The 21,958-nt window shown below is 39.5% G+C and overlaps 3 protein-coding genes across 6 annotated transcripts; 1 reads left to right on the top strand and 2 right to left on the bottom strand.

Annotated features, from left to right (window-relative positions):
- Nucleotides 1-1,953: 1,953 nt before the first annotated feature.
- Nucleotides 1,954-4,990, bottom strand: LOC125299558 (protein FAM177B). The gene is made up of 5 exons (XM_048250885.1): nucleotides 4,814-4,990; nucleotides 4,011-4,166; nucleotides 3,453-3,519; nucleotides 3,192-3,286; nucleotides 1,954-2,297 (listed from the first exon to the last, which is right to left on the bottom strand). The coding sequence occupies exons 1-5, from the start codon at nucleotides 4,832-4,834 to the stop codon at nucleotides 2,094-2,096; spliced, it is 543 nt and encodes a 180-aa protein (XP_048106842.1). The 5' UTR covers nucleotides 4,835-4,990; the 3' UTR covers nucleotides 1,954-2,093.
- Nucleotides 4,991-5,617: 627 nt separating this feature from the next.
- brox (BRO1 domain and CAAX motif containing) lies at nucleotides 5,618-15,770 on the bottom strand. Of its 3 annotated transcripts, none has more exons than XM_048251338.1 (13): nucleotides 15,759-15,770; nucleotides 13,750-13,872; nucleotides 13,399-13,505; nucleotides 13,128-13,224; nucleotides 12,650-12,745; nucleotides 12,481-12,553; nucleotides 11,942-12,047; nucleotides 10,602-10,691; nucleotides 9,702-9,787; nucleotides 9,402-9,483; nucleotides 8,806-8,956; nucleotides 8,259-8,418; nucleotides 5,618-7,875 (listed from the first exon to the last, which is right to left on the bottom strand). In XM_048251338.1, exons 2-13 carry the CDS (start codon nucleotides 13,848-13,850, stop codon nucleotides 7,789-7,791), a joined length of 1,236 nt encoding a protein of 411 aa, XP_048107295.1. In that variant the 5' UTR covers nucleotides 13,851-13,872; nucleotides 15,759-15,770; the 3' UTR covers nucleotides 5,618-7,788. The 3 variants fall into 3 exon arrangements, with proteins under 3 accessions (XP_048107295.1, XP_048107294.1, XP_048107293.1); XM_048251337.1 differs by lacking the exon at nucleotides 15,759-15,770 and adding an exon at nucleotides 14,490-14,578; XM_048251336.1 differs by lacking the exon at nucleotides 15,759-15,770 and adding an exon at nucleotides 14,490-14,524 and having other exon boundaries at nucleotides 13,750-13,875.
- On the top strand, nucleotides 15,193-21,894 carry aida (axin interactor, dorsalization associated). 2 transcript variants are annotated; one of them, XM_048251339.1, is made up of 11 exons: nucleotides 15,193-15,494; nucleotides 18,039-18,105; nucleotides 18,310-18,363; nucleotides 18,461-18,515; nucleotides 19,013-19,076; nucleotides 19,261-19,364; nucleotides 20,070-20,078; nucleotides 20,210-20,332; nucleotides 20,517-20,639; nucleotides 20,733-20,850; nucleotides 20,993-21,894. In XM_048251339.1, exons 1-11 carry the CDS (start codon nucleotides 15,388-15,390, stop codon nucleotides 21,087-21,089), a joined length of 921 nt encoding a protein of 306 aa, XP_048107296.1. In that variant the 5' UTR covers nucleotides 15,193-15,387; the 3' UTR covers nucleotides 21,090-21,894. The 2 variants fall into 2 exon arrangements, with proteins under 2 accessions (XP_048107296.1, XP_048107297.1); XM_048251340.1 differs by lacking the exon at nucleotides 20,070-20,078.
- The last annotated feature ends 64 nt before the right edge of the window (nucleotides 21,895-21,958 follow it).

Genomic DNA, 21,958 nt, shown 5'->3' with positions numbered 1-21,958 from the left:
GTCCGAACCAAGATAGTTATGAACAAATGATCTTACTCTCTCCAACACACACTGCAGTGGGCAGAGCATGTTTGTCAAATGAATTCGGTGTCAGCAGACTAATGAGAGCTCGACTCATGAGGGATGTGGCTGCTGCTCCTTCTGCAGTGTCGTGTTGGAATCAGCTTGAGGATGGGGTTTGGGTTCTTCCTAACAAATCCTGTATTACTAATAAGGTTAAGGAAGTCTCATTTAAACTCATTCATATAATTTACCCAGCTAAGTCTTATATTATAAAGAGATAAAAACTAGATATTGATATGAATTGTCACACCCGTCCGGAAAGCTCTGTACATTTATTTTGGCACTGCCCCTTCACCCGCAAATTCTGGCAGGATTTTTGTATTTTTATTTCAGAAAATATTGGTGAAAATGTTGTGCTGTTTTGGAAATGTATATTGTTTGGCTTGTCAGAAGTTGATTCACACACATAATTAATCTATTTATTCTCTTAGCTAAATTTCACATTCATAAATGTAAGTTTATTGGTAGCATGCCCTCTTTTATGGCCTATAAGAATGAGATTAAACAGTACATTAATCAACTTCAATTCTGTTATAACCCTAAAGCAATACGAACTGTTACAGTAGTAGCCTGTACATTTTGTTTTGGTTAAGCTTTGTGATCTCTTTTTATAACCTTCCCTAGCGTCTGAATTGCATACATGGTTTTTTGTCTTTATCTATGTAATTTTTCATGGTACCATCGTGAATTTTAACTTGTACTGTTTGTTGATGTAACAATGTTTATTCTTAATAAAAAAAATAAAAATATATATATATATTTTTTTTTTTTACAACGTACCGTGTGGAGCTCGTGTCTATTTCGCAAGCATGCAGCTGAGAAAGCAGTGTCGCTGTGAAATCTGTCCCTGCAAATAACGTTGCGCCGATTTGAAAAAGGAACTACGTTTCGTTACCAAATTTTCAGTAGTAGCGTGTTACACTTTTTACCCGAAAGTAGTTACGTTACTGTAACGTGTTACACACAATGATCGTGTCTAATGTCACTGAAACTGATTTTTCTCACAGAATAAACATTTAAATGTATTTGTTGGTTGTGCATATAGGCCTATTACAGTTTATACCAGCTTAAAGTTGCACTGGGGTGCTACCCTTAAAGGACAGATTAGTGCCTTTTAAAGGACAAGTTCAGTATTTTACACTTAAAGTCCTGTTTTCAGGTCGTTTCTGATGAAATACAATGGTTAAGATTGAAATTTGGACACATGCTGCTGGCCCGAGAATTTGTGGTTTCTGTGGTAGCACCCCCCATCTCCACAATGGCTGCATAGGTGCACTGGAACAATCCTTCCTAAAACGCATTAAACCTTCGTTTACAAAGACGTGAAACTCACCGAGTGGTCAGGGGTGTTCACTGATATGCTCACACAAAAATTGCTGCAAAAGATGTTTTCCAACAGCTAAATGCATGGCTATGAATCTGTACCTGAATCTGTAGCCTGATTGACATCATACTTTTCCATCTCAGATGACAGGCTATGAATCTGTGCCTGAATCTGTAGGCTGATTGTCATTTCCATGTCAGATGGCTATATATATTTACAAAATAACATGTTATTTGTTATTTATATCAGATCTCAGCAGGCCTACAAACAAAGGTCACAAAACTGAACTCATTTAGGTATAGCGGAGTAGAGCATTGTGTTTCATTTTCTATTTGAATAAAGGGGTGTCTGTAAAGATAGTTTGCTTTGAGACACTGGTTTGCACTATAGGCTCAATGATAAGTGATTTGACACCCCGTCAGTCTTCACCACCTACACCATCACAATGCAAGAAAGCCCAGACTAAACAAACAGCGATGCTCAAGAAGACTTGAAGGACAACCTCAAATTCTGTAAGGATTCTGTGTTTGCATGAGGATAAGGAATTTGCACACAAGAATACAGAGTGCAGCAAAACAGAGTGGTTTTATTTCTGATTCTTTCTGATGTATTTGTAAGATGCTGTACAGCTCATGACAAGGGTTTAAAATTACAAACTGCAATGACTTACTTAAAATACGGTACTACTCAGACATCTTAAAATAGCTCATTGATCATCATCCTGGTATCCGTTGTTGTTTGTTCCAACTGCCATGCGCTTTACACTAGGTGCACTAATGGAAGACTGTGGACTGGCAACTTTGGGAGAACCGGTGGCTCCATATTTTCTACTCTTTTTCTGGGCGAGATTAATGTTTTCTGTGTCATCCTCCATAAAGACATCTGAAGATTCCTCCTTGATGTTTTTTTCCTTGAGGTTAGCCAAAGGATAGATAAGAGGAGTTGTTCAGTCATGTTAACTCTTGCAACTTTTGTGTATGTAAATGAGTGTGTGCATGTGTGTGTATGTTTTTGTGTATGCATGCTTCTCTCTGTGTGTGTATGTGTGTGTTCGCTTGTGAGTGTGTGTTGGGGGTAATGAAGTGTGTGTTTATGTGTGTGTGTGTGTGTGTGTGTGTGTGTGTTTATGTGCCGTTGTGTGTGTGTGTGTGTGTGTGGTTCTGTGTGTGTGCATGTGCCTGTGTGCATGCATGTGTGTGTGTCTTTATGTGTGTGGGTGTGTTTATGTGTGTGGGTGTGTTTATGTGTGTGGGTGTGTGCGTCTTTATGTGTGTGTGTGTGTGTTTATGTGTGCGTGTCTTTATGTGTGTGTATTTATGTGAATGTGTGCACTTGCGTGCGTGTGTTTATGTGTGTGTGTGTGTGCATGTGTTTGTGCATGTGTGTCTGTGTGTGTAGGTGTGTGCAACCCTTCACTTAACACTACCATCTACAGGCCGATTGGTGTATAGTCACTAAATGTACACATATTGATTTATTGTATGGCCCCCCATCAGAATTCCACAAAACTTGTGCACATAGTGATCCTACACCTCCAATTTCGTGCCGTTATGACCAGAGATACCTACATTTTTGCTCTTTTTTGCTTTTTCATTTTTAACTATACAGCAAATTAGTGGTTATGGGATGGGTTGAGATGACCCCTTGAGACCAATGTACAAAACAAATGTGGTCATCGATATTCACAGAAAACTGTGTCCGCCCTACCCTCCTTCGCTAGCGTGGCGGTCATAATAAGCGGATAACTTATGAATGTGCTCCTAGCCGTGAAAGTCAAACAGAAATCTGGCACAATGTAGCCTACCTTTTGATCACGCTTAAACTCATCTATGGCATACTGGTATTTAGCAGAGTGTAGTCCAAGGAGACGAGCCAGTTTCTCCCCAAGATAGTCACAGGCTGTTGATGAAAACAATTAAATTACATTTTCATTTTAAGTCCACATTTAGTGTTTGATCAGGGAATCAATTATGGCATTTTTCAATGTCTAGTAGTGTATTCTAGTAGTATATTTTAACAATCTGTAATACTGTACAGGATTTGTTTCATCATGTCATATACTCACTTTGTAATGACTTTTTCCCAATTTTTGTTCCTAGGAACCGAGAATATTCTCCCCAAGACAGGTTTGTCTAGAACACTCATGTGTAACACACATACGCAAACGTGCACACACACATGCACACACACACACACACACACACACACACAGGAAACTTGAAGTAATAGAATCAGTTCAAACTGTGTTCTATGTGTATTTGAAAATATCACATGTACTTTGTAAACCTAAAACTACAGACACATCACTGCTGCAGTAGCCTTCATCTGTGTTAAGCACAATATTGTTCACAATATATGAACACATACACTCAAACAAATGTGTTGTCCCTATCGAGTGACAGAGGTGTGTTAAAAAACAATGCAAGTTTCGTTGTTTTCAACGCAAGTTGTGTTACTTTCAACGCATATTGTGTAACAAATAAAAAAAGAAACAACACAAATGGTGCTGCCCCTATCTGGACACAGAGATGTGTTAAAAACAACACAAGTTGTGTTATTTTCAACACATTTGTTTTAAGAGTGTAGAATGTTGGATAATATGAGTTTCCCTCCTAAGACTCACTGTGTCCACTGCTTGTGAAAAGGGTTCCTTCTGATTAGCATCTTCATCATTCTCTTCCTCACCCTCACTCTCCTCAAGAGTCTCTCCATTGGCGAAGTAGATGATTCGTCTGTCATGAGATCGATGGTCAAAACTTGTCTCTTGCATGTGGAGATCCTGAGAACGCACACCACATACGAACTACTAGCTCAAATGTAAAGGGGACTTTTTTCACAAAAGCAATAACAAAAACAAAAATAGTGATTCAAATGACTCAAATGCTTCCTGGAATCGTCTGCATCTTGATTGTTTTTTAGTTTGTTTGGTTGGTTGTTTTTTTTAGGTTTCTGAAGTAAACTTTTGTATAATGATGCATCATTGTCTTTATAAGTTTAAAAGCTCACTTATTTTGTGACAATAACAACTATTAACTTAATATCAGTGCGTCTTTACTCAAAAGTAAACAGAACAGGGGGCTTTGATAACACAATGCACAGACTATCTGTCACTGATTTTGTACCAAAGCATCAACAAATGACGAAAAACAGGTTGGAAAATGTAATGTAAATGTATTCTGACAAAAAATAACCTTGGCATTAGTTATCTTTTTAGCTATAGCCCAAGATGGAGCTCAGCTATACTCTGTAAGAGGAAATTCCTGGTTCAGTCACGTAGGCATGTGACTTATCAGCTGCTCGCATTGCATTATGTGTACAATGACAGGCCACAGTAAAGAGTTACATTGTAGTTATATATCCATTTGTAAGAACATCAAGCCACCAACAAAGCAATATATGTTAAAACAAATCACAGGAGACACTTACTCTTATTAAGTTGTCATTCATCTTCACAAGCTTAATCTGCTTTTCAGAAGTGCAAGCAACACAAGGCGCTGGTCTTCGCTCAGAGTAAATATTGTGTCACATCACTGTGCGACTGATAAGACGTGACACAGTGGACAAACCGGACTTCCAGGTCCTGTGCCAGCTCTGCAGCCTGACTACCATGCGCTGGTGTTGTAAATCCAGTCGAGTATGATGACATGTGGATGTTTGTGCATTTCTGGTCACCCCGGGCTCCTCCCGTCTCCATTCACAAGGCAGGGCTCATACCAGCAGTGTGCAGAATGTGGAGGGTCATTGTCAAACGTATTAAGGGAGATAGGTGGTTGTACCAATGGAGTTGGTGCAGTAACTTCGTTTCTTCACGAATACAAAATTCCTCTCAAATTTGATGTGAAACAAATTTATTTAGTCCCACTGTGATCCCTTTTTGGTTGTTATATGTGCTACACTTTGTGTTTGTACAAGGAGTGGAACTTACACAGGGTGATACAAATCCATTGCTGTGGGCACAGCCTTACCAGGCTATTTGAATACAGCTGTATTGTTAACCAATATGCATGCTTTTCAGAGGAAATAGAGGTTTTCATGAAACACCATTGAATATCTGACCATGATTTGCTTTAATCATGGCCTGCTGTTGTGATCTGCTGTGTATGGTTACTCCGTTTCTCACTCCAATCTAATGTAAAAAAAGATCCTTCTTGTTATTGCAACTGGTATTTAAGCACATGCTGCAAACCATATATCATTCAATGAATGAAGTAGGAGGACAAAATGCCGAGACATGGTTACCATAGGGATGTTTTAATTCTCACTGAAGTGCATGTTCATTATGGAAACAGATTAATACATGACAATGACTTTAGGGTTAACTTTCATATACAAGCACACCTTATATAATAGAGTGTACCATTACCCATGTAAATGAATGATTTCATTTCGGTACACAGTTACTAAATAAAATTACAATTGAGTATTTCAATACTTACAACCAGAGAAAAAGAAGCTTGTATCTACAGGACGGTTATTGTTTTTATGTTTTATAATACACCTTGACGTCTCTACATGTGTATGTAGGCCACTTTCAATAAGACAACGGTAAAGTGCAAAAAGCTTTGAGAAAAAAAAACCTCCATCACAAAGTTATTGTAATTTTACAACATGTCACATGATGAGACTTATAACTCAGGCGCTACTACTAAGAGTTATAACACAGCAGTTGGAAGCCAACACAAAACTACGGATACTCAGCAGGGAAAATGAATGTTCAGAAAGCCAGTGGCCAGTGGCATACCAGATATCAGGATACCAAAATTATTAAAGCTAGCAAAGCTTTATCTGTTGGCTTGGAAAAAAATATCCAAATGTGCGGAGTTAACATCTTGCAGCTGTGTACAATACAACAATAATGTGTGCAGCAACTTTCATAAAAGACCCTGTGTCACACTGAATATCACGTACTTAAATCTCTTTTGATGTGGCTGATTTGTGGAATAATCCAAGAAATTCTCTCATAACTAGGTCATGGGAATTTGCCAGACATTCAGCAAATTTGACCATACCCACGGGCTCTTGGTGGGAGCCATTACAGGCAGAGAGCCCATATCGGGACCAAGCAGCATACTGACCTCCCCATGACGAGACAGGGGTGGGGGGCATGGCAACACCATGGCAACACCATGCTGGGACAGCCTCCGCGTGCCAACGATGACATGTTTCACCCTGGCGTCCCACACCATGGGCGCCCAGTCTGGGGGCCATTTTGAAGAGCCCCTGTGGCCGTGTCAAATTTGACTGGGATATTATTGTTCCTCTCGGGATGGGAAACAGCTGGGTCTGTGCTAAACTGCGACCCGAAAAACACAAGCCAGTCCTTGCTCTTGGGCCGCAGCTTGGGGAAATGAATGCTGACGTGACGCTTATGCATCTCGTATGCTGCTTTGAAGGAAGCCTTGGGAAGGGAGATGAATGGTCACATCAAGGTCATTTACAGTAGAGTCCAAGCGAAACGCTAAGCTGCACAGCCAATTTGCATCGCAGACTAAGATTTGTTCAAGAAAAGTTTAACAAAGGACTAGTAGTTGGTGAGTGAGTGTTACATACTTTTTGAAATATAATATATTATACAGATGGGAACCTAGAATGAGAAGGATTCAAATCCTTATGCAGTATTTCACTTGGTCCATAAGTAAACTTAGGCGGGGATCACATTAGCCAGCGGCAAGCGGCCGCGGCAAGCGTAACGTAACGCTCAGACCTTAATAAGTTCTATCTCGTTCCTATGGTAACACAAGCGGTTCGACAACTGAAAACGCTCGCATTGCGGTTTAAAAGTTGAACCAAGTTCAACGCTCAGCTTGTTCAACGCTAGCATTACGCCAGCGTTGCCACCGTTCCACTGCCGAACCATAGAGAACAATAGGAAACCTGCCGCTTGCCGCTGGCTAATGTGATCCCCGCCTTAATGAAATGTGCTCAGTCTTCCAGAGAAGGAGAAGTTGTAATAACTGCGCTACATTTCTATTATAATGTATAAAATGAGCTACAACGAAAGAACAAGCCACCTCAAACATTATTGATTATAAATCACTACAAATCAAACTAAACAAATGCATTACAATAATGCATGCAGTCTCGGCATGTGATCGACATTTTAAACTTCCAATTTAATGTTTACTTCCACCATCATGAGTTCTTATGAAACTGTCAAGAACATTCACTCAAAAAAAGTATCAACCTTCCGTAAGTCCCACTCAAGAGGCGGGACTAAATCAGGTCTTCAGATAACTCAAACCAGCAAACATAAGTATTCGGCCTGCCATCAAAACTAAAGCGAGAGGCTTCCTTCACCGTGCAGGGTTTTACTTGCAATGATGCAACCATGACTCCAGTACTGTGGGTTGTGGGGAGTGTGAATGACCTCCTGTGTCTGCTGGGTGAGTTCAGGGATGGGCTTAGGAGATGGTGCAGCCGGTGTCTTTCTGAGGCTTCAGGTCAGGTTCCTTCACCGGCTTCACTTCCTCATCCTGTTTGGACTTGGCCTTCATCAAACACGACAGAGACAACGTGTTTACAACGGGAATACAACGGGAATACATGGAACAGTATTAGTATGTTAAAGGAAAAAAGAGAAACGTGTTTTCCTACAGGAGTAGGTTTCAAATGGAGTACTTGCACAGCGCATCTTTAAATGGAGAGTTAAAACATCACAAGGGCAATGCCAAAATCAAAACCCAAATAGTTTAAGCTTTGGGCTCTGTAAAACATCTTGCGAGAATTTAAATAGTATTGACACTGTATAAATAAAATCGAATTGAATGAACTTGAAAATAATACCGAAAGGTAATGCATAATGCAACACCTTCGACATGATCTGAACATAAAAAACCTGGACATGCTTTACATTCCTCAAGTGCACAGTTACCTTCTCGTCCTTGGCTCCCTTGGTGAGGTCGAAGGTGGCATAGACCTCCGGGGTACACTGGTCGCTCACGGGAGGAAATTCGAAGCCAATGGGCTCAGCCAGGCCATAGCTAGCCTTCAGCTCCAGTGATGGGGCCTCAGCTGGAACCTTGTGGAAATATCTGGGGGGGAAAACGCGAAACATTTAAACCACTAATTTAAATTCTGGGCAAAGTGCAAAGTCAATCAGAAAGCAAAGTTCTTCTGCATGAACTAGAAATATGGTGAGGCATGTGGGCAGCTGGTCGCAGACACACGACTAATTTGCACTTTGCCCAGAATTCAAATTAGGGCCCAAATAGGCACAGGAAAATGTACAGTGGTCTCTTCATTTATTTTTCCAGAGCTGTAAATGCGATTGCAAATAAGACGAGTCAGAAGCAAGTATAGCATCCAAATGAGAAGGCAAAACAAGGGAGGAATATTGTGAGCTCAAGCATAGGAAGCAAGTGAAAGGAGCAGAAGACAAAGCCGACGTCTGTGTCCAGGAGCTTGAGGTCTGGACTCACATGAAGCCGTTCTCCCTCTGGCACTTCTCCAGCGTGTTCTTGATGAGGCCTCCGAGCTTCAGGAAGAAGAGCTGCTCGGAGGGCTTAGCTGTGGTGCCGGGGCCCTTGGTCTGACGGTACTCTTTACACAAAGCCTCAGCCTTGGAGTAACCTACAGTACGAGAACAAGGGGTTGCACTCATTACTGAGTTTTTTCTCTCTTCTTGATTTTCTGCTTTGTAATGAAGCCTTTACAACAGGAATGGACTAACACTTCAAGTAAACACATGCTCCACTGCATATTTTCAAAATTGGCGCTATATTATTGACATCTGTCAGAGAACCGATTTCTGGCCTCATACCTGATACCATACGGTACCTGACTGATTCTTTTTTTATTATTGTGTTACATGTTCCAAATGTAAAGCACTTGGAGCTGCATTCTGTGTATGAAAGGTCTGTGTATGAAAGGTCTGTGTATGAAAGATATTAAATCTTTAAGAGATTAGTCATGTGAATTTGTTATTTTATCATCCTGTTTATGTTGTATCTATCTATCTATTGCACAAATAAATGAGAGATTGTAGAGATTTGTCTTCTCGCTGAGATGCACTCACATTTTTCTGCTTCCTGCAGAGACCTTATAGCTTCTCCACACTTGTCACTGGCAAGGAGAGTCTGCCCGTGGTAGCAATATGCCTGCCATGTCAAAGGAAGGTGTGAATGTCAGCATTCCGAATTATGCAGAATCTATGCAAAAACTAACCAAGGGACAGGAAGGAGAAAGACCAAATATACAGCAGGCTAACTGGGTCCACAGTGAAAGATGTGAATAATTTTATGTCAGTTATTTTCTATGGTGTATGTGCATGTGTATATTTATATTTTCTAGATATGTCATAATATTGTGATCTCACATAGGCCATGTAGAAGTGCTGCTTGAGTTGAAGGTACTTCCTCCACTTGCTACTGTAGTCAGGCTCCAAAGTGTTCAGTGTGTGATCTGTGAAAAAAAAAACAACAATAATAAGATTGGAAATTAAGGAATCAAGAAATATTGATTGAATATGATTGTACACTTAAAGGTTGTATCAGTGATGGCAGGTAACGTCACTTCTGTTGATGTTTAAACAAAACAGAGAGCTAGCTCGCTACTCCCTCTCCCTCCCTCTCGTGCAATTGAAACTCTCCTGAACGCGCATCTCATCGGTTAATGATTGGAACACTTTATTTTGCCTTTGAGTGGTTGGCAACACTTGTTGATAACATTTGTTTTTGTGTGCAGATCTCAGAGCCTAGGCTGCCTACAGAGACACGTTTTTTGACAGCCTGCTTATGGGGCGGGCAGCTAGCGGATCGTTAGTAAAGATTGGATGAATGTGATCATTTATGTTTGGGCCTTTTTTGGGCCTGAAATCGCTGATAGAACCTTTAAACCTGCATGAATGCCTTCAAGTAAAACATGACAACCGAAAGGTACACTACTACAGGTCTGAAGTACATTACATTAAGATGGTGAAGTCTGTGGCTTAGGTGAGTTGAATCACCCAGTCTATTTAAAGGAGAATTCCGGCGATTTTGTCACATACCGGTAGATCTCTGTATCTCAACGTCACCGAGCACTGTTCATGAGGCCCCATGTTCATGCCACCAGATTGTAGCCCTGTAGCTGCATGGTAGCTCTAGCTGTTGGCTGCAGCAACTCGAGCTAGGCAGTACCGATTGTTTTCTTTTTTTTTCGTACGTACAGCACTCTGTGACTTTGAGAAAAAGAGATCTATGTGAAAAAATGTGAAAAAACCAAAGGGAAACCTCACCAGCCTTCTGATAGAAGTTAGCGGTCTCAAATGCTAAGGATGCGATGAGATTGGCATTATGCTTCAACTCGATGGCTCTGGCAATAGTCACTGCAAAACACAGATGAACAAAACAACATTTGTCATGGTTATGGCTATGTTCCATGTTCCAGCTTTTGAGGAAAACGCACACTCACTCGCTTACTCTGAACCCAAACATACATTTTAAGAAAGTCCCACACATTAGTTGGACAAACTGGAAAGTACCACACAAGTGTCGGACAAAACAATTACAACTAGAAAATTTAATTTCGAGGAAATTACCAGTGCATGAAAATATAAACATACTGTATATTAAAATAAAATGCCAAACAAACTTGTATTTGGAAACAGTTGGCAGGAGTCATAGTTGATAACAACTAACAGTTGAAATGGCTGAACAGTTAAATAGTTGAGTAGTTTAAATAGTTAAATTATTTAATAGTGAATTATTGTAGTGAGGACATTTATTTTGAAACAGTTGTGGGCAGAGGAAATAGTAGTCTTAAGAGAGCCAGATTGTATGCTTAAAGCCTGAGACAGAGTATATAGTTTAAAAGTTGAATGTAGATAGTGTAATCAAAGATCCGCTTTAACCCTCTCTGGTGTAATGGATGTTGATAGACAGAAAGTTGAATGGATGTTGATAGGCAGATTGTTTAATGGATGTTGATGGATAGTTTAATGGGTGGATGAGTGAATGGTTTGAAGAGGATGAATGGATAGAAAGTTGGATGGAATGTGCCTTATATCCTTGTAGAATGGAGAGACACAGAGAGTTGGCCTAGTTAAGCAGGAAGCAGTTGATACAGGTGCAATCTGTTTAACTGGCCCTTTGATGGGTCCTAGTTGAGCAGCTGGAAGTTGATACAGTTGCAAATCAAGTTAATTAGTCTATTGTGATGTCATAGTGCTAATGTAAAGTCTATGGGGAAAAATAAGTTTGTTTTTTGTTAATATCTCAAAAAGTATAAAGTTTACAAAAGTGAAAAATACATTCCTCAAGTGTCCTTTTCAAGACCCACGCTACAAAGTTTGAACTAAGTTTCTAATGCTAAACGGTTGAAGCTGAATTAGACGCAGAAATTTGGTGGGAAGAATAAGAAGAAGAAGAAGAAGAAGAAGAAGAAGAAGAAGAAGACTTCGGATAACAGAACAGTGCATTTTCATGCACTGTAATTATCAAGGCAATGTAAGGACAACAGAACAGAGATATCCAGATGCTTCACTCTTTTTGAGCACACCTACAGTAAAGCCACATCTTTTGGAATTCCATCATTAGACACTTCATGCAAGCGAAAGGGTGGTGAGTATGGATCTACCTTCCTGGGCCTCAGCTTGGCACTGGACGATGTAGGTGTCAATCACCCTGGGCTCCAGATCCCTCCCCTTCTCGGCTGGGGTGATGAGGCGGGGGATGTGGGTCTCCTAAGAAGTGGTGACAGAACCAACACACAACAAAGTCAGGAAGAATATTTGGACATTAGACTTTAAAAGAAGTTAAAATTAAGTTTTGCTAAATATTATCATACTGTCTGCCTCTGAATGAGTTTACAGAATGACTTCATGAAATCCCTGTAGTAAGTTTAATATGTGAAGCAGATTAAAAAATGCATAGACATGTGAGAAACTCATATACTGTATCATGCTTTACATTGTTATAGATACATAAAAATCAAAATTGCATTTCATTTGCACCTCTACACAATAATGTTGAATTTTTAATCTGATAAACCAACTAAACTGCTACATTTATATTATTCTGGTAAGTGATAGATGAACTATAAGTAAATACAACTCTATGGACGTAACTGCTGCCTTTAACATATTTGCTGTAATTATGAAATTACAAACAAAATACCTTTAGATGTTTGAAAATTCCAGCTGCAACTTTCAGGCTTTTATGAACTATTTTGGCCTCATCCTCCGTAACACTGCCAACGGTAAGATAATATCATGAATCACAAATACAACAATAACATAAACTTTTTGAAAACTACTCGTCTGTCACTATGGCACAAAAAGCTTACTTCTCTTTGCCTGCCAATCTTGAGGCATACTTGGAGTACCAGACTGCAACGTTGAATCCCATCGAAACCAATTCAAACACTGCATCCTGCTGAGCACTGTGTGATATTGAGTGTATTAACATTATGTCTAACTTAACTTATGTATAACTTGAATCACAGGCATATCAGAATTGTTTATTGCCATGTTTTTTATCTATAACACATCACAGTATGTTATGCAAGTAAACTACTTTAGTAGTATTAGGGGCTGTTTATCAAAACCCATTTTAGCATAGCAGTGGATGTAACAAGAAGGGTTGGAAAGAGCATTTCTCAATTTCAATGTGTTATGATCTTGACACAGCTGACATGAAACACAGATGGATTAAAGGGGGGTAATTTTGGGTTAGAGGCTACATAATTGCTTGTAACAGGGATGAGTAGGCTGTGTGGACTACCAAAAGTTATGCCACTTATAATAACATGCCAAAGATATTACCTCGCAGCGTTGCCTTGTAAAGTATCAGTCCACTTGAAGTTCTGAATGTACCGCAGTTTGTTCTCTTGTGTGGTACCATCCAGATAAGCAATGAACCCTGCATCATTGCCAGCCATTTACCAGCAGCCACAAAAACACATTAGCAACACAAGACATACAGAGGTTTTGGTTAGCAAAGCAGGCATAAAACACTCACCCAAGAAGGTGAAGTGACTGCCTTCTTAATTGGCAAGCCTCACATATATACAGCTACAGAACTGGGAGCACTCACCTTGTAATAGAGAGAAGTATGCATCAGTGGCATTCTTCATAATCTCCGGGGTACAGGTGACATCTGTGAACATCTCTAGAAGTCTTGCCCTGGTTGTTCTCAGGTCACTGAGGACGATAATGACACAGTAAATACCAACGATTTATTTACGCACTAATGCTAGAGCAAGGGTTCTGTAAACCTTGTTTGCAATGTGGTCCATTCATGACCACTTAAACAATGCATTAAGTGTTGACAGGTGTAGCTCACATTCTAATGATGTTTTTCTTTTTTAATCACTTGACAAATATAATCAGGAACAAAGACAAGATATAATCTAGTCCAAAGGTTGGCATAGCCTACTTCACATACTTGCATATTTTGTTAGCTGCAGGACTCCCAGCAATTCCATACAAATTGAACGAGACTGGTGCTGTGGCTTTCAAAGGATTTCGATGAAACCAGTGTGCCATTTTGACAGTATTACAAACCAAGCTGCTGGAAGAATAGAGGTAAATATGTCAAAAACAGGGGTGGTTTAACTGTAGTCAGGTGTTACATTACAGAGAACTATGGCTTAGAAAAACCTGGATATCATATCACCTTTATAATTTAGAAAGGCATTGCTGGAACGACACGACACATTTCCATTTGAGTTAGAAAAAATAGACGAGAACAGACTAAAAGGCAAAACGGTTAAAGCCAAGTCAGCTGGCAGGGATCTACTAAGCAGTGTGTGGTCAAAAAAGTAATTAGCCAGCTAGCTAATGTTAATTACTACACCGTAACATGACACATTTTATTAGCCTCAGATCTATACCTCAAAACACAGTTTACACTCCGTAAGACTAACATTAACGTTAACTTCTAGCTTCAAGTCAGGATAAAAAGCATCGTTACGTAAGCATCAAAAGTGGCAGGAACGGAATGTGTAACTAGCAAGCTAGCTAACATCAGTTAAAGGTTGGCTAATGTAAACAAGTCTCGAAGCAAGCGTTTCATCAAAAAATAGCGACGCAGTACAAAGTAGCAACAGTGATATATCTCAGATCAAAAGCGTCAGGCACAAATTCTATATGTCAGCTTTATATCAGACAAAAGACCTGTCAAACCTTAGATCCCTAAATTGTAGCTCCCGATAATTCAATACAGGAAATAAAACAATGAATAAAAAATGTATCTTCCTGTACTACGTTCTGTGACGTACCATTGATTCCTATTGGTCGTTTGCTAACATTACGTAATGCGCTAACTCTTTGATTGGATAAGCACATGTGCTTTACCACTGATATAATCGCCCATTTCCTGCAGTTGTATTTGTAGTTCTTGGTTCACTTTGGAAGATGCCACATACATACCTAAATGAATGTGGTCTGTCTGGGTGATGTGTGTCCCTGATTAAGTTGTAGATGTTCCAAGCAAACCCGTGACAACATCAAAGACGTATTTTAAGAATTTAAGACTATGCCTAGAACATTAATGTCTTATCTTATCACTACCACATTATCTCCTAGTGAGAAAAAAACAAACACAAATCAGTAGCCTATAGAGCTACTGAATGTTGTCAATTTTATATTATACTGTGAAAGCACACAGTAACTTGATAGTCGCACAGCCACATTGAGCGGGTGTGGCACATACAATTCTTAAACCAGTTAAACTTAAGTGTCCATCTGCTTAATTGCACGATTTACTCTGTATATGAAAATTATGGTTTATTTTCACTTTATTTGTGTGTACCTTATAGGCGACGTGTTAATAGTATCCCACTGTAAAGGACTGCCCACTAAACAGTATAGGCCCTATGCTCCAAGGGGCAGGACTTCCTTTCTCAACGAATGCGGTTTGGATGCACCAGCAGAAGGGCTTGGTCAGTGTGGAGGGTAGCACCGGTCTATCTGTGAGCTTGTAGTCAGCTAGCTACCTGGGAAACAGACGATGCAGGGTGGGAAATAGTATCTCACCGGCAATGTTAACCTGAAACGTTTTGTGCATCACCACTACGGGAAAATGTCCGATGTCACCAAGATCATCCAGAAATGGCACGCAAGTTTCAAAAAAGGCACGGACTTTGATTCGTGGGGACAGTTAGTTGAGGCAATTGATGAATATCACATGTAAGTTGCAAAAATAATCTTTTATAATTAATTATCATATCAGCGGGCGGTGGAGTCGTAGGAATAGGCTGTTACACAAAAGAAGGTTGATCGGGTTTTCATTTCTATGTTGCTGTGCTATCAAGTTGAATTGTTATAGGCTACCCAATGAAGGGCTATCTCTACGTGGACAACGCACACTAACGTGTTGATATCACTACTCCAATGCGTAAACACAGACAAAGTAGTAGCCTAGGCATGCTATGTTTTAATGCGAGGCCGTACCTGCATGTAACCGGTGCGCTTTACCAAACTGAGGGTGCTGTACGATCTCGCCTGTTGTGAAAATGTTGTGATATTTCGGTATCCAGGCCTCTAAAACTATCCAAAGTCGGTGCATTCCGCAAGTTATGGACTCTCTCAATTCGCTCTCTCAAAACGAAATTAGGCGCCACACCCTCTCATTGGTATGGGTGGAACTTTAGTTCACATGTCAGATGTCATGTCATGTTGGTCATCCGTCTTATGTTTGTTTGTTTCTTGTTGTTGTTTTCTCACTGACTAGTCATTGGAAAACACGCATTGTTTGAAATTTCACGGGAAGCTTTGTTTTACATTGCCTAAACAAGGACTTTTGGCTGTTGTGTTGCGTAGGCTACTCTCTTGTAAAATATTTTATCACCAGTAGGTGGCGAAGGAGGACCAACAGAGTCAGAGTCGTAGAACAGAGTGACTAGCTGTAACTGCTGCGGAACTTACATTAATTGTATAGCCTATGCATGTGATAATCTATCTGTAAGATACACTGTATTCTTGGCTTTGTCCTGCGTTTCATGAATGCATGTTTTTTTCTATTGCGTGGACATTTTATGGATTGACTTTTGCTTTTTCCTTAATGGCAACTGATTATTTCCAGAATTGTATGCTTTGTCAGAATGAAACAAACCCTTATCAGGTACAAAAGGGGTTTCCACCTCAATGTGACAGATAAGGCATGTTGGTAGTCTGCTTATTTGGTGTCAGGACAAATGTGATGTGCCTATTTTAAGAAATATTACAACCCCAAAACAGAGAAAGTTGGGACGTTGTGTAAAATGTGAATAAAAACAGAACTTAATAATCTGCAAATCTCTTAAACTCATATTTAGTTGCAAAAAGGACACAGACAACACATCAAATGCTGAAAATCACAAACTTGACTATTTCATGGAAAATATGTTAATTTTGAATTTTATACCAGCAATATGTTTCAAAAGAAGTTTGGACGGAAATAACAAAATGCTGGAAAAGTTGTGTAATGATAAAGAAAACAAAAGGAGGAATGTTTGACAACTAATTAGGGTAACTGGCAACAAGATTGGGTATGAAAAAGAGCATCCCAGAGAGGCAAGGTATCTTAGAAGTAACGATAGGTGTATTCATCACTCTGTGTAAACTTGTGTGCACAAATTAAGTATTGTAAAGTATTTGGGGAGTTAATCATCTACAGGACATAATATTATTAAAACATTCAGAGATCCAGAGATATCTTTGCAAACAAGGGAAAGAGCTGAAAAACAAATTGTATGGCTGTGGTCTTTTGGACCTCAGATGGCACTGCATCAACACCAGACCTGTTTCCAGACCTGTCTGGGCTCAGGAAAACCTGATAACCATTGTCTGTGTGCACAGTTTGATACTCAATTCAAAAACTGCAGCCAAAATTGTATTGAGACATACAGAAAATACCACTGTCTTATCTGGGCCTAAAATGGACTGAGGTATAACATGGAAAAAGGTCCTGTGGTCTTTTTGGAAATCATGGACTCATCTGAGCTATAGAGGAGAGGGCCTATCCAAGTATCCAACCTATCCAACTTGTTTTAGTGCTCAGTCCAAAACCCAACATCTATGACCGTGTGGAGGAGCATTAGTGCCTACAGCATGGGCATCTTGCACATTTGGCAAAGCACACTCAATTCTGAATGATGTATACAGGTTTTGAGCAACATACTATCTCCAGGGAAGACCTTGAATATTTCAGAACCACAACGCCAAATTGAATTCTGCACATATTTAAACAATATTTTTCCATATATATAGCCCAGGTGCTAAAATGGTCTGTCTGCAGTCCAGATTTGTCAAATTAGGTGCATAATGGAATGGAAAACATGACAAAGAATACCCTATACTGTTGAGCAACTGAAATCCTATATCGGGGAGTAATGGGACAACATTTCATTCTTAAAACTCTCCTCAGTTCCTAAACATTTACAGAATTTTGGTGAAGCAGCACAGTGGTAAACATTCCCTGTATCAACTTGTTTTTAAACATGTTGCTGGCATCAAATTCAAAATGAACATATGTTTTCAATGAAATAGTCAAAATGTTCATTTTCAGCACAGGGTTTACAAGACTTATTATGTTTTTATTTGCATTTTACATAATGTCCCAACATTTTCTGATTTGGGGTTGTATTTATTTTGTAATGTAAGGCTATGAAACAATATCTCTCTTGACCCATAACATGTGTAATGATATAACCCACAAGTTGACACATTCACTCTTATAATGTCTTTTTGTAGACTTGCAAGGCAATTACAGAAAGAAGTTCAGTCAACCAATTCACACGACTTTTCAGAGGATCAAAAGGTTTGGCTTTTTTTTTTATTCCCTAAATGTATCTCTGCAGGTATAGTTTTGTGGAGAAAGATTTGAGCCATGTGAAGGGAAATAAGAAAGATATAAGCCTAATATTACTAAGTTTCCATGTACTGACAAATATAACACCTTTAGGTTTTCTTGAATAAGTCAACATATTGAAACTGTAACCTTGACTCATGTCTTTTTTGACAGAAAACAATTGGAAAATTATCAACATGTCTAGAAATGCGATGTGCTTCTCTACAGGTATGTACATTGATGGTCAGACCTTCCTGTCAAGTATATTTGAGGTTTTGATGGCCTAGAGTGTTAAGTGTCAATACCTATGTCCAAATGTGTTTAGAATGCACAGTCCGAAGAGGAATTCAAATTGGAGGACCTAAAGAAACTGGAACCCAGTAAGTGAATGCATGTAATCTAGGGATGTAATGGTACACAAAAATGACAGTTCGGTGTGTACCTCGATGGGTTTATTTTCGGTACAGTAAGCCTGTTTATACTGCTAACCTAAAATTTACTGACAATGTTGCTGATGCACAACGGCAATAGCATTTTTAAAAGGTGTCAGAAAAAAAAAGTTTTTGACATTAATTAACTAAACTGACTTATGATCTCCCACTTAATATGTTTGTGTAAGTACTCAAATTTGAAACATGGTCCGCAAACAAAAAAGCCTGTTGATTACTGTTAAGGACTGCATTTGGTACATTTGTACCTAACGTCCTGTACCTAAACGGTTCAGTATGAATATGTGTACCTTTACTCCCCTAATGTAAACTTATCATTCCTAGCAATCAATGTATCATAAGCTAGATGGATTGGTAAGGCTGAAATAAGACTGAAACACATGCTGGGTTTTGTTATCTGTTTTTGTAATCTGTTATTTCTGTTTCAGTCATAAAGAACATTCTCACACACAACAAAGATTTTCCTTTTGATGTACAGCCAGTGCCTTTAAGGTAAATGTTGAGCAAATTCAAATTCGATCTAGTCCCAAATCTCTATGATGTTGGTTAATAAAGATGCTTTGTTTTATATTCTCGATTGGAAACAAATTACACATGACATCTTTATACATCTGAGGCCAGTGAAAGAAGTCGAAAACAAGCCTGATAGCTGTTGTGTTGCTGTTTTGACTGGCAGAAAAATCCTTGCTCCAGGAGAGGAGGAGAATCTGGAGTTGGAGGAGGAAGAGGACACTGCCGCTGGGGCCGGGTCACCAGAGTCCTTTCCTTCCAGAGTGCCCGGTAGGCTCATCATGCAAACATACACTCTTAAAATGAATGTGTTGAAAACAACACAACTTGCCATGTTTTTAACACATCTCTGTGTCCAGATGGGGACAACAGTTTGTGTTGTTTCGTTTTTTTTTTTTATTATTTGTTACACAAAATGTGTTGAAAATAACACAAATGGCATTGTTTTTTTTTAACACATCTCTGTGTCCAGATAGGGGAAACACATTTGTTTTAAGAGTGTATATGCATGACCCTTCTGGGACTTGCTCTTCAGTAGCCCTGTATTGTACCGCAAAATGTCTTTTTGCAAGTAACACCTGTGCTAGTGTCAAGAAATATGTAAAGTGAAATTTAGACTGTGACTTTTTTGCCTCCGGTTTGGGGAAGCTGACCCCATATATTCAGACCTCCTTATGTATGAGGCAACTCTGCCTGTCTTGATGCAAGAGGATTGCAACAGCTTGTTGGTTTCACTATCCAGAAAACCATCCTACGAGTGGTTATTGAGCTTTTAAGAGTGGTGTCTTGTCTTAAACAGCCTTTGCCAAATACCTGTGTTGACAAAGGATGATTACTGCTGCTTTTGTCAATGGTGTTCTATGTCCATTTCATGAGCCTCTTTTCCTCCTCTTCATCGCTGTCGTCCTCCTCCTCCTCTTTGTTGGTGATATGCATGGCTTCATTACTCTTGTCTTCGCTGCCTGCCATTCACAGCTATGCAAGGTATGCCCATGTGAATTCAGCTGGAATGGCCTTCTGCCATTATTGTGGTTAACATGCTCTTACTGACATAAACAGATGGCTCTGAAGTGCTTTAGGAAGAAATGAAAGTGCCTTTTAACATTTCTGCACAGGCACTCTGCTGCCGCGGTTACCGTCGGAGCCTGGGATGACACTACTCACATTAAAAATCGAGAAGATCGGGCTGAAGGATGCAGGGCAGTGCATTGACCCCTATATGACCGTCAGTGTAAAAGGTACAACCATGCACCCAGAATAGGAATGTGGATATCGCAACATGATATATGCAATGTGAAAATAACACATGTAATGTTTATGTGAATGTGCTATAGCACAAGAGAGATACAGATCATATCGATCATCGTTTAGGTAATGTGAAAAGAACACACTGTTGCACACAAGTTGCTTTTTCTTCTGCAGATCTGAATGGTGTTGATGTGAACCCAGTCCAAGACACGCCAGTTGCTACTCGGAAGGAGGACACCTATATTCACTTCAACATAGATGTTGAGATCCAAAAACACGTTGAAAAACTACCAAAAGGTGAGAAATCCTATACATCTCTTGCAGAATTCCCAGAAGAGAATACCTGGAGAGACATTTTGAATGTGTCAAGATATACTTTTATGATTTTAGGGGCAGCTATCTTCTTTGAATTCAAGCACTACAAACCCAAGAAAAGGTTCACCAGCACAAAGTGTTTTGCCTTTATGGAAATGGACGAGATTAAACCTGGCCCCATTGTGATCGAGTTGTGAGTATTGATTTTACCCTCTATGTTGAATGTTCTGTCTACAAGATTGTAGGTGCTTTTAACTGAGCACCTTGAACGCAAGCAGTACACAAACATCAACGAAAATCCATTCATTTCTTCTCTGACTTCATTCAACGACCAGGTACAAGAAGCCAACTGACTTCAAAAGGAAGAAACTCCATCTCTTGACGAAGAAACCACTCTACCTTCACCTCCATCAAACTTTGCACAAGGACTGAGCTCCGGCAAAGGAGCATGTGGGACATCAAATAGCATATCAACACGCCCACAACATGGAAATGGTTTTCAACAAAACACCAAATTTTTTATTTTTTTTTGGTTCACCTCCAATCTCAGCAATACGATATCTACTGTTTCACAGACAGCTCTGCAAGACAAAGGGCCCAAAAACGGAGTCGCAGACAGATGCAACAAACTTGACTTGTGGTCGAATTTTGGTTTTCATCGTTGTCGCATGTCCTCTGAAAAAAAAAAAGGAGATGTTAAGTCATCTTAGCAACCACTTTCATCTCAGTAGTCTTCCTTGTGCACTCCTTAGAAGAAACTCGAGGTTGTTGTGTTTGCGAGAATAAAATGAAGTTGAACGTATCCAGTACTTTCTTTGAGAGTTCAAAGAGAGCCATGGCATTTTTGGGGGGGAAAAAAGATGTCATTTTGCATCAAAGGGCTTGAGGGTCTGCATGACACTAAAATGGGTATACTTTTTGTTTAACTATTAATGTGCCGTTTCTACCATATGAAGTGGTTAACCCTAAATCTTTAATCATGCTGTCCACATCTGTGTTGTATTACTTGACGTTTGATTTTAGATTTTATTTTTGTAATATCAGAAATACAAGGCTAATGGCTGACTCTGCTAATGTTCGGTGCATCTGATTGTGTGTGTGTGTGTGTGTGTGAGTGTGTTTGAGTGATGTGTTCATCTGCACGGATGGTCCAGAATGTTGTTGTTTGGCAGAGAGGCTTGATGACCGTTGACTATTTACACTGCTTTCATTTCTAATAAATGACAATGCTGCTTGACCCTTTCGGTTGCCTTCAAGTAAGAATTGCAAACACTGGTAAGCACATTAGTGAAATAAGGAGA

This window comes from Alosa alosa, chromosome 8 (assembly GCF_017589495.1).
Source record: "Alosa alosa isolate M-15738 ecotype Scorff River chromosome 8, AALO_Geno_1.1, whole genome shotgun sequence".
Classification (NCBI taxonomy): domain Eukaryota; kingdom Metazoa; phylum Chordata; class Actinopteri; order Clupeiformes; family Clupeidae; genus Alosa; species Alosa alosa.
The sequence above is the reverse complement of the archived record's forward strand: the minus strand, read 5'-3'. Positions and strand labels throughout refer to the sequence as shown.